Here is a 13,002-nt window from a genome sequence, read left to right as displayed (position 1 = left end):
GAATTCAATTTTACCACAGAAATAAGAAGTCATAATAATGTATAATAAAACGATTTTCCTTAGAAACCCGTAATTTATTATACAATATACGATTAAATTAATACATTATTTCGTCGTCGTACGGAAATTAAATACATCATATATAACATAGGTTAAAAATAAATTACATTTTTATTTTTTTCGTAAATATTTACTAAAAATATAAAGTGTATATGAATATATGTATATTGTATATAATACATAAAGCTACACACTAAGACATAATTAAATATTTTATAATTATAATTTATATTATATTTAAATTATCTGAAATACTTAAAATATGAAATACAATTAGCAGCTATAAAAGTGAAAAAAAATAATTTATAATAACTCACTAGATGTTTAGGAACAGATATTTAATTCCGTTCAAATGTCAAGCTCGCACATAAAAAAGAAAGAAATTAACTTTACATTGTAATATATATGTATGAGGTGATTATACTGATATATTGTATTATTCGAAATAATATTGATTTAAGATTAATTTTTCAAAAGATATATTCAGAACATAATAATTTTGGAGAGAAATTATTTTTTATACTGTAACACAATTGTTTACGTTTCAAGAAAGCATTATTTCAATAATAATAATAATAATAATAATAAAATTGCAATAGTCAATAATAATGACGTACAAAGCTAAATAATACTTTTTAAATAAAACGACATCAAATCTATTGTGTGAATCGTTTTATATTTTATGTTTATTTTTGTATCTATACTGACTACAACTATATATCGTATGTCGCACATCAATGAATGGAAATTAAGAGTTTTATGTTGACCTGGTTTTTGTGCTGTATAGACAAAAATTGGATTGAGTTAAACCGAACTGAATTCAATTATATTTTAGAGAGTATAATATGATATAATATCAAATATATAGTTGACTAATTGAGACACCTGTTGGTGGAATGGATCGTGACGATATGACGAAAATACTATTGATGTGATGGCTGTTGTAGTTAAACGATCATATTTTACTGCGCTTTCGATTGATTAACATGGATACATAATGGTATTTTTACAAGCATTATATGCCACGTGTTTGATGCGACGTGGAAAAAGCAAAAAAAAAAAACCAAACCCGAAAAACGAATGATTGCGACGTCCAGTCAGCGAACGTCGCGGTTTCGTGCGAGCACAGTACGTATTATAATAATTTATAAAGTGCTCGAGAAATGTTGGAAGAAATTATTGTCATAATTATTAGAAAAAAATTAAATTGCCAAGACAACCTTACACGCCGAATCCGCCGATTCCGAGATTTGTTTCTCGGAATGTGTATGTTATGATTTCGAGGAGCTACACCTCTTATATCACCGGTTGAAATGTAGATCTCGAAGTGGGTATTAATCGAAAATCCTCCCATTGAACGGTGTCCTGTGATACGCAATATACTACCAGTGATGAGCATAAACGCGGACACTGCAGACGACTGACAGATATAATATGTCGTCGGTGTGTTCTTAGTGCCGCCCCCTGATGCTGTACACTACATACCTAGACAAGTCTTACACACACACACATACACACACACATACACATATATAGATATAGATATTGTCTCTGTCGAAATCCCAAAGGCGTGCGGGACGGCTCTCACGTAACACTTCTGACACCACGTACGAGTTTAATCACCGTCATTACCGCAGCAGTATAGAGTGCATATAATATATCGTACCGGCGTATGGGGGTCAGGTATACGATGCATTTATATATATATAGGTATTTATTCGGTTTTGACCGCACGACGAATGTATTACACTAGTCGCGTACCTGCGTAGATATGTATATAATATACTCTTAACTATATATGTGTGGCGGTACGATATTATACAGATATTGATATACTTACGCGAGTAAAACAGGTCGGCCGCTCGACTAGTTTTCGATTTTCTTCGCCCGCGTACTCGACGGACGTTGTGGATCGCGAGCAATAGAAATCGTCCAACGCGATATTAGATAATAATAATAATAATAATAATATATCTGTCGACTGTGGCTGTGGGTATAGCATAGTAGCCCGGGATAGTTCGGCTATAGTGTAGTTAGGTGATGCACTGGTTGTAATTTTTCTGCTTAACCTCACTCGTTTTGATAAGCCGATTGTGTACATACATTCCAATCCTAAGTGCCATCTAAGTAATCACTAAATGTCATCAAGTGCTTGTGTTATAACTTATAAATTAAACATACGAAAAAATGTTTCCTGTAATTTTTAGTATTTAATATAGTGGTTAGAAAACTTTTTTATTCTATTTCTTATTAGTTATTTCTAGTTTTTTAAAATATCGCGCCCCCTCTTAAATTAGAGCTTAGACCTTTTTTTGGTTTTAGTAATATAAAATAACTATTATTGTACAAATAATAAACTTTTTTTTTCATAATTTTAATATAAATCAATTTAATAATTAATCATATTATTATTTTATATTTTTTAATACAATTGTACAACTTTTTTTATATTAAATATTATAAGTAAAATAAATTTATACAACTAATGACTCCTTATTTTTTTTTATCATTTTAAAAATAAAATAAAAATAAAAAGTAATAAAAGTGTGGCTCAACTGACGTTAAACGTTAAGTCGTGTCTAGACAACAATATTTCAATGCATTATTTGGTTTATGTTTGGATTCCGTTATCATTTATCGAAGGCCAACATATGGCTTAATATGTCGCATGAATTAAACGTACCGATCAATATTAAATTACTTGCAAAGAGGTCAATTATTATAAAATACTTGTAAAATTATTATCGATAGGCAACCGTCTGAAAATCAATTTATTGTTTTCAATTTTGCTGATTGAAAATGGCATAATTGTTTTAACAACAAAATTCTCGTTATTTCGTCATAACTCTCATAACTATATTCCTTCCGTAGTCAGTACAGTATCTTATATCCCTTTTGAGAGATCCCCCTCCCTGGTTGGGAACCACTGATTTAGTATACATATTTTTTTCGTGTCTCGTGTGTCTTATGGTTTCGAAAAACTGTTTTTATATAATGATCTCGATTATTACAAAAGATTTGTTCGTAGTATATGGTATGAATTATCTTCTGTTTGTCCAGATTTTGTACACATAATTGCAGATAAATACTAATTTTCCGATGATATGTAACTATTTCTGAGGTGTATATAGGTACCATAGGCGTAAATTTAAAGTAAATTAAATTAAAAGGTAATTTATTAGAAAAAAATATAAAATGTAAAACGTAATTCCTAATCAGGATATCCGATAGGTATATGTTATGTGAACATTTAAGCTTCATGTATGAATTTTATACTATAAATTTGTAATAAAATTAAAATAATTGAGCTGTACGATAATATTTTATAACGATGATGATAAAAAGTTATGTATTATACGCCGTCAAATAAATAATTTTGAAGTTTTTATGTAATAAATGTTATATATTAAATTATAAAATGTATATGTAAGGGATGTGGGGGGCAAAGCCCTCCTGCGGGCCTGTTCTATGTTTATAATTTTAGCCCCCCCCCCTTCTAACAAGGCAAATTTACGCCTATGGTAGGTACTCGTGTTTCGAGAGACCAGTTATTATTCTGATTTTTTTTTTACTCATTAAATTAAGATTGCTTAGCTTGGTATAAGTATTTTTAGTTACTACGATTTAGTAAACTCAGGATATATGGCAATTAATATTTAATCGATCGTCACTGAGTCGTATGGTAATAATCGTCATCGATGTTGAAACGTTCACATTGAACATCGTTTCGTTTAGATACAATATACTTATATACTTAATAAAATAAATATTGTCATAATAATAATACACCAAAGTAACATCATATAATGATAGTACGTAACATATAGACATACGTCTATCACATATGTTTGTATGCGAACATAACATAAAATTACGTAAATCACAAGGAAATAATACGTTTGGACGACCGTACAGCTACTATTTATTAAACATAATATTAGTATTAATAATAAATGGTATGATATATTAAAACTAACAGTTTTATTTGTGCAGTACCTACGTCGCGTAGGTGTTGACGTGTTAAACTTCTATATAATATGGACGCGACGCCCACAATATAATATTACAATATACTTTACCTCACCCATATTTGTACACGTAGCTTTTTCATTGATAATTCTTTTTCACCCCCTTCTACTGCGCTAGACGTTTATTTTCTAAAGGTATCGAACCGAATCCAAATTATTGTTGTCGTTACTCGTTTCCACAGAATATAAGGTGAATACGAGGGATACATTTTAAGTTGTTTTTTCTATTATTGTCACAAGTGGCGTCGTCTCCGCTCAACAAAGGCGTTTTGTGATTAAAATAAAAGCGTTATGGGATATATATATATATATTATTTATTGTACAAGTCGGATATCATCCCGAGACGCGCAAACACATCGAAAACGTCGCAATATTTTTATTTATTTTCTCTAACGTAAATGTTTATAGTCTGAAAACAATGGATTTTCCGTCGACAAAACTAATAACGATTGCTTTCACGCGTTAAAGACACTAAACAGTATTATACAATACATATATATATATATATATATACGCCGCTTAAAAACTTTCAACACAGTAAGTACCCAGCGGTTGAATTTAGAAACATATGAAAAGTTTTTTCACGTATCACCTCCACACAATTTAAATTCAATAGTATATGTACATAGAACTTAAATAAAACAACAAATGAATACATAACAAATTATCGTATTTTTTTCGAAAATAAACTTCCACGTAGGTATACCTTTACGAAATTTTTTACATAAATTTATTTCAATAGGTCGAGTAGGTATTTTATTATCGCCATATTATCCAAAACTCGTTTTCTGACAATCTGTTTCCAGAAATAATGTTAAGATTTTCATTATAATTCATTATACAATCCATTCGGAACATTTAAACAAGTTTAATAAAAAAAAGAAATTAAATTATTTAAGAGCTAGAATTCCGGTTCAATTTTATTCATTTAGGAATTTTACTCGGTCGTCAATGTTTATATTTTTGTTTTATTTAATGACTTTGTATTTTAATTTTTAACTATTAAATACATACAAATAATAACTATATAATACCGTTAAACATTTCTATATTTATACATCGTATAACTACTGTCGTGTCTCAACAAAAACAAAAGATGTTAATCTCAAACTCTTGACCAACGACAACTTAATTCAAATAATACACAGGAATAGACAACACCATTTACTAAACTATATTTCACAATGCACGCCGTTAATTCTGGTAAAAGTGTTTGACCAGGTTTTTTCCCTGTACAACCAAAATTGGTCTTATATTATGTTATATTACTATGTACTCTCATTTGGTGTTAATATTGAAGTGCACGCCCATATTGTGTTTGTAAAAGCAAAAATACCATACGACATCGATTAAAAGAACTTTCTTTTTTTTGTATTCGTCACTGGTTGGTAGTTTATCGAGAAAAGAAATTTAGATCTGTAATCTGGCCAAAATCCCAATGGCCTTGCTATGAACCGGTGTTTGAACTTCATATTCGCTATTAAATTTTGTTTGTGAATATAATAATATATTACAAATTACAATGTGAATAAAATACATGAACACTAAATAATAAATCAGCAATACACGATCTATGGACGATATTAAAACAAACCTATTTTCAAACCTAGTTGCAGTTTTTGTTAAAGTGACACGTTATTATAGGGGAAAACGTACACAATTTATGTGTACGGAGTATGGCTAAAAACGCAATATCATAAATAAAATATGGTTATAAACGTCAATATATTTTTGTGGATTATTAACAACACCAAAATGACACTTGCAATGATTGATTTCATTTGGGGTCGAACTAGTTTATTATTTCTAGATAAATACGAGTATTGCGGTTCAAATCACCTGACCATTGCCCTTAGGAAATTGGTTCATTAAAGATTTTAGAGATTTCTATTTTGTCTATTTTTAAGTTGTCAACAAGCATAGTTTATTAATGATTCATTCAGTTTTATTTTAAATTACTCATATCATAGAAAAATATCTAAAATATATTTATTTATATCCATAAGTATATGTGGATTACGGTTGATTAGATTTTTAGTCATTTAGAACATAATTACATTTGGATTGTATATTTTATTTCCGTTACAGCATGTTTAGGTACCTTCATTATGTATTACTAATGGAAATAGCAAATAATGTCTACAAACCTAAAACTCATTTATAAATATATAATTATTTCCATGTACCAAATTTACCCTATACGAATTACAAATAACGTTAATCCAACAAAATAAAACAATTTCCGTAATATAATATTTATATGTAAAAAATATAGGTGACCGTATTAAAAATGTGGTAATCTTTCACCAAAAAATAAAGTAAAAATAAAATAAAAAAACCTCTACAAATATAATGAACTATAAAAATACTAAATTCAATTCTAGTTTTAGTTGTTGAATCATAGTTGTAAAATAATAATAAATAATTTTATTCATAACTGAACCTAACCCAATTCAACAGCTTTATAGTAATTAAACATAAGTTATAAAAAATAAATATTTTTATCGTCGAAAGAGCCGCTACTCTGAAATATTAAAATTAAAATAAATATAAATTTATAAATGTCAACTGTTTATAAATAATAGTATAAATGTGCGAAACCTATATAGAACCTATTAAGATAAGCAGAACATGTTTTAAATGTTTTATATGAACATTGTTTTAATTGTATTTATTAACACAAAAAGTATTAAATACAATTTTCGAGTTTTTAAGATTTTTATATGTATAGTAGTTTAAGTAAAAATATATAATATACAAACTAAATTGAAAATTACTTAAGTGTCTTAGGTATATTAGTAACTATTATAATGGTCTACAAAACCATAAATACACCACAAATTTTGATAAAATTAAAATAACTTCACATTAAACGTTTTTTTTTGCATAATTTAAAGTTTATATATTATTTAAAAAAACATATACCTACTTTATAATCGCAAACTGCGTGTGATATATAAGACAAAAAGATTTTTTAAGCTTTTCAATTGTTAAAAAAAAAAAAAATCGTCGCACAAGTAAACTACACTATAATTTAGAATATTAATGAAAAAAATTGCTATTATACGCAAAATTAGACCGGGGAAAGAGTTCATAATATAAAAAAGAAACAATATTTTCAACAAAAAAAAAAAAAGTAATATTGTTGAACTATTTTATAAAATAAATATAAACCAATATTACCTACTTGATACTATTTACTTTATAAGTACATATTTTCAAAAAATTGCTTCATTCATATACACTAGCATATAATCCAAAACCACACATTTATATTAAGTATTATCGTCTAATCTTACTTTTAGATTATTGTATAAATAAAATCTATACATATGAGTATATGTATTACTTGACAATGTTTGCCAATATATTTTTATTTTTGAATTTTTGTTACTTTAATATATTATAAATTCAAAATAATGCATTTAGATGAATATTCAAACTACTTACTTAGTACTTATACATAACAGTGCAGGGTATATTAATACTGCATGTTTCATACTAAAATCGTCTATTTGATGTGATAACATTCACTGTTTTATTCAAATCGACAATATTCTGACGTTAATTTTTTAATAATATAGGTAAAACATAATTATCTAAATAATTTTTATTTTGCAGATCCAAATTAACTGAAATAAAAATGAAATCCATCGCAGCCGTGGTCTGTACTCTTCTTCTAGTCTCTACAATAGTATCAGCTGCTCCATCTTACATGGACTACGAGAGTGAGTATACAAAGATTCTCAATATTAAATGCTAAAAAAAAACAATTTGCAATATTTTTTTATATAAAAGATTTCGCATGATAGCATGACATTTTATGTTGAATTCTTTGAATAATTTTAAATTCAACTATACGATTTAACTAATACGAAAAAATTGGAAACATTGAACGAACACTTTGTTTATTGTAGAAGAGAACACTCTATAGGATAATTTAACACTCTATTCTAATTCAATAAGAAGGAATAGTGTAGAATATAATTTTAACTAAATATTTAAAATTATAAAAAAAACAAACTGAGTTACACAAACACTATATTAGAAGTGACTCGGTGATTTAGAGATACGGATAGTTATATGAAAAAAAACTTGGTTAAATTAAAATTGTCTCCATTTTAAATTTAATCTTTTAGAATTAAATATAATATTATTTGCTATTTATTACCTTTTAAGTGATAGCTTGATGTGCTTAAATCAACTAGGTTGTTAAAATTATTATTTTTATTTAATTGACCCTCCATCTTGATTTAAAATAACATTTATAATAATATATCGTATTTTAATTTTCGTTTTTTCTAATTTTTTTTGTTGCTATTTTGCTCTTGACCTGAATATACTGCGCTGTTATACTATATTATATTAATCTTCGGATCGTTCGTACACGTTTATTGTTATCTACGATTTTGCTGAGCGTGCAATGCATCAGAGCACTTTATACTCAATACGATTTAGACAAGTACTTTTGTTTTCTGTCCTATATAAACGATATATTTTCTTCACTAAACCAACCACTAACGCGTACAAACAAACCACCACGTCACGTTCGCCGTATAATTATACTAATACAAATAATAACATGCTATACGACCATAGAAGAACGTCGTCTGATAAAAATAACAATGTTGTAACGAGAGTACAGCGAAATAAGCACTGACACAAAAATGTCACGATAACGCTATTTCATGATAATCCACAAATATTGTATTACATTATAAATGCATAAATCAAACCACATAAAATTTGCTATCCACCATGGTCAATCTCCACCAGCAGTCAGTACACACATACCTAAACGACGAATTCATACTAAAATTTGATTTAGTGAAATATTTAGGTATTATATTTGATAAACGTATTTCGTAATCAAAACCCGATAATTACACCCATTTAAAAAAATTAAATTAAAATTGACGAATTAATCTGCCTAGAGTCACACTAGTAAAATACTAAAAAATATCTCAAGACCGAAATTCAAATTTATAACCTCCTGGGTCTCTACGGGTTCAACCCGTACAGATTTATGATATTTAACTTTGGGGATTTTTCGAAAAAACTAACACATAAAAAATTCCGATAAAATATCCTCACTTATTGTTATTAATGTTCCATATATTTCAAAAAAGTACCCACCGTATTGGTCTTGATGTTGTAAAGTTGCTGAAGTATCCAAACTACACTACAACAAACTCAGAAATCACTATAAACAACATATTAACCACCCACATTCAAAACCTACTGTCTATTTCCATCCTCGGCAATTTTCTCAGATGTCTGAATAGGGATAACCCCGAGACATATTTTTAATTAATTAATTAATTAAACATAATATACTACAATTTCTCATTAAGCACTGATTCCGAAGAGCCATTGCTTGGGCGATTCTTTCCCCCACTTTTACAATATATGTATTATTTACTTTGCTTGTTATGCTAAATGTTTAGAATACCCATTACAATTATCTGAATTAAAAATATACACGAGTATAAATATATATTTATATTATAAACACAACATATACCAACCATTGTGTTTTTCAGATGCCAAAGATCTGTACGAACTTTTGTTGCAAAGGGATCTAATAGATTCCATGGGAAACTCTTTGATCGATCCCAATCAACATCGCATGGTCCGCAAAAACCAGAGGTCTCCGTCGCTGAGGTTAAGGTTCGGACGCCGAAGCGATCCGGCGCTCTATCAGGTAAAAATGATTATATTTTTATAAGTTATTACAGATAAATACTGTGGATAATAAATTAGGCCACGTTAATTTTTTCCAACATATTTTTATCCTGATGGTTTCAACACAATATTATAATAGTATTATTATTTTCGTTGAGAGTCCGTTTACAGCTGATAATAATATGGGTCGGCCATAAGTGTGAATATTATAATCTACAGTGTTTAAGACTTAATATTGCAGTGAGAGTAAGGGTTTTACGATTCTTTCTATTATTAAAAAGTTGACACAGCCATATTCTATTGTAAACATTTATTTAATATTATGTAGTAGGTTGGTAGGTAATATACATTTTTTTTACATTACTAAAATTATAGGAATAACAATCTTATAGTCGATACTTATTAGCAATGCGATTAGAAAATGAATTAGAAAATATTTTTAAAGTTTTAGTAAGAATTTTGAATGATCTTTATCTATAAGGATAATATTTAATTAATGGAAACTTTTAAATGGAACTAATACTATTTGACTAGCTAGTTTAAACAATAAATACAATGATAATTAAATTATTTTTACGAAACTTTGATTCGTAATACATGTTAATCTCAATAAAATACTTTATATGAATGAAATTAAGTTTTCTGTCTTACATTAAAGTGTCAAACTTATAATAATACTTGAAAAGATTATGCTTAAAGCTGTTAAGTAGAAAAATATCTATGGATAAAAACAAATGATGGTTATATTATGAAACTTATTAATGTTATCTTAGATAATATAAAAATATAGACAAGTGAACATAACTTTTCTGTATATTAAATGTAGAGTGACTATTACGGTAGTGTTAAATTTGAGTTCATTGATATAATATCATTGTATACAAAAAACGATTTCGAGAGGAAATTCTTATCAGCCTAAATCACTAAGTATATTTCATCATATGTTTTGTTTTATGTAACTTTTAAATATTAAAGTCATTAGTCATTAATTAAAATAACTAATAGTTTTTTATGAATGATAATAAAATGTAGATAACAGATTATAAATACATAAAAAAAAAAACAATTATTATTAAATTAACTCATATTTTTTAAATATTAAATTAAATTATATTTATGCAAGTTCTGCAAACAGGTACTTCTTTTAAACAGTACATGTATATCTATAAATATGACTTCTATAATTGTCTATAATCTATTGTTTTATACCACCTTTCAGTAGACAGTGAGAATAAGTGTATGCTATATAATATATAAGTAAATAATATATTAAATTTAATCTACATATTTTTTAGATTTCATTCCGTATAAATTAATAATATACATAAAAATTCCACGGTAACCATAATCACAAAACAATTTATTTTAATAATAATATTGAATTTGCAAAAAACTTGTCGTTTTTCTTTATTATTATTATTTTTTTTAATTTCGTTCTCTCTAAAGAACAAAATAGTGGACCTATTTTCTATCTAAAACTACTAAGGTTGAAAATCAAAGCTTTTTTTTTACTACTTATAATTTACACAGACACATAAAAAATATACTTAAACATCACTCTTATCAGAATCTAATAATAGTTATAAAATATCGCTCAGCTTTAATCAGTCTTATCACAAAAATATACATTAAATGTATACTTATTTTAATGGTGGTATAACAATGTAACCTCGTGTTTCGACTAACTATTATTCTATCCTGAGTATACCTTATAAATTTTTAATTTAAGTTTCACCACAAGTGTTTTATTCAATTGATTATTTTTCATTTTAATAAATTGAATGTATAGTGTCTAAAATTATAGTTCAATGTATGTGCTCTATTTAACTTGCTCAGTGATAGATAATGTATGATAATAATAATAACAATAACAATACTGTTATACTTGATGTTACTTAATAATTTATTATTATTATCATACAAACAATGTATTATATTGTTTCCAGCTCTATTAAAAGTAAATTATCGTATTAGATTTTAAAATTGCCTAATTTCTTCTGAATAAATATTATATGAATAACAGATGTAATATTTCGTTAGTACATTACAGCAACCAAAGAGAGTGGTAGAGAGGTTATTTTATCGATTGTTTTCATGTTTTGTATAATGTGTGTGAATTATAGTTCAATGTCATTAGTAAAATATACGTAATGAATTTATATCATCTTTGTTAATACTTCAGCTCATCACCCATTTTTCACCCGTTATGGAGTAAAACGGGTATTAGTGTAATGTAGTTGGCTGTTAATATTCAAATACGGGTCATTATTATTACGTTTTCTTTAATATTTAACAGTGCGAAAATATTGTTATAGTTATTATTGTTTCGGAGAAATCACAACAATTATTGTGATCACAATATTATTATTTTAGGTAACTGCGTTTTCAATATGAAGTGTCTAATAGTACAATTAAATGTGTTCAACATGTATTATGTATATAAGCTGTAAAAACATACTAAAAAAGAATTTTAATAAAAAAACTTGAATCGTAATCAAAATCATAACCTCGTAAAATATACAAACTCGATTTAAAATCTAACTTTACCGTTAGAATAACGTTACAGCATTTGTAGTTCATTGGAAATAATTAAAATTATTTATTTATTAGGAAAAATAAAAAGTCGAATAAAAACATATTATGGTAGATAACATTATTGCTGTTAACAAAGTGTAACAAAAAAATACATACCTATCGGAATTTTAAAACACTTAATTGTTAAAATTATAAATTTAAAAACAATTTGTTTTAGTATCGTACTTGCTCCCCACGTTATATAAAGTTTTTAACGTGCCCCCCATGAATAACTTTCATTATATCCAACTGATATTCCTGTTTATCATATACTTTCTCAAATATATCAATAATATTAGCTCAAAATATAGCAGCTATCCTTTATTTTCAATTATCATTTCATACTCGGAGAAATTGATAGAATAAAATTTAAATACAAAACCTTTCATAAGCCACTAAACAAAAGTTATGAGAATAAATATCAGATGACCTCCTAAGCTAGTGGTGAAGTAACAAATCGTTATGCGTGGAGAGTTTTCAAGTGCCAGTTATTTATGAAACCGTAATATCTGTAGTTAGTTTAGGCGTTTTGGGGAGATTAGACATGCCGTTTGGAATGTATAGCTGCCGTTATCGTACTCTAAGAATCTAATGAACATTTATGTACAATGATCACCTTTAGTGACAAAGCAAAATTTCATGGCAGTAGGAAAA

General features: G+C 27.2%; 1 protein-coding gene across 1 annotated transcript in view; it reads left to right on the top strand.

Annotated features, from left to right (window-relative positions):
* The window catches only part of LOC113553947 (short neuropeptide F), a 63,813-nt gene that overhangs the window by 42,869 nt on the left and 7,942 nt on the right, over window positions 1-13,002 (top strand). The window contains exons 2-3 of the mRNA XM_026957551.1: window positions 7,711-7,817; window positions 9,633-9,793. Coding sequence (XP_026813352.1) covers window positions 7,733-7,817; window positions 9,633-9,793 — 246 coding nt within the window. The 5' untranslated portion in view covers window positions 7,711-7,732. The remainder of the gene's footprint in view (window positions 1-7,710; window positions 7,818-9,632; window positions 9,794-13,002) is intronic.

Source organism: Rhopalosiphum maidis, chromosome 2 (genome assembly GCF_003676215.2).
Source record: "Rhopalosiphum maidis isolate BTI-1 chromosome 2, ASM367621v3, whole genome shotgun sequence".
NCBI classification, from domain to species: Eukaryota; Metazoa; Arthropoda; class Insecta; order Hemiptera; family Aphididae; genus Rhopalosiphum; species Rhopalosiphum maidis.
The sequence above is the reverse complement of the archived record's forward strand: the minus strand, read 5'-3'. Positions and strand labels throughout refer to the sequence as shown.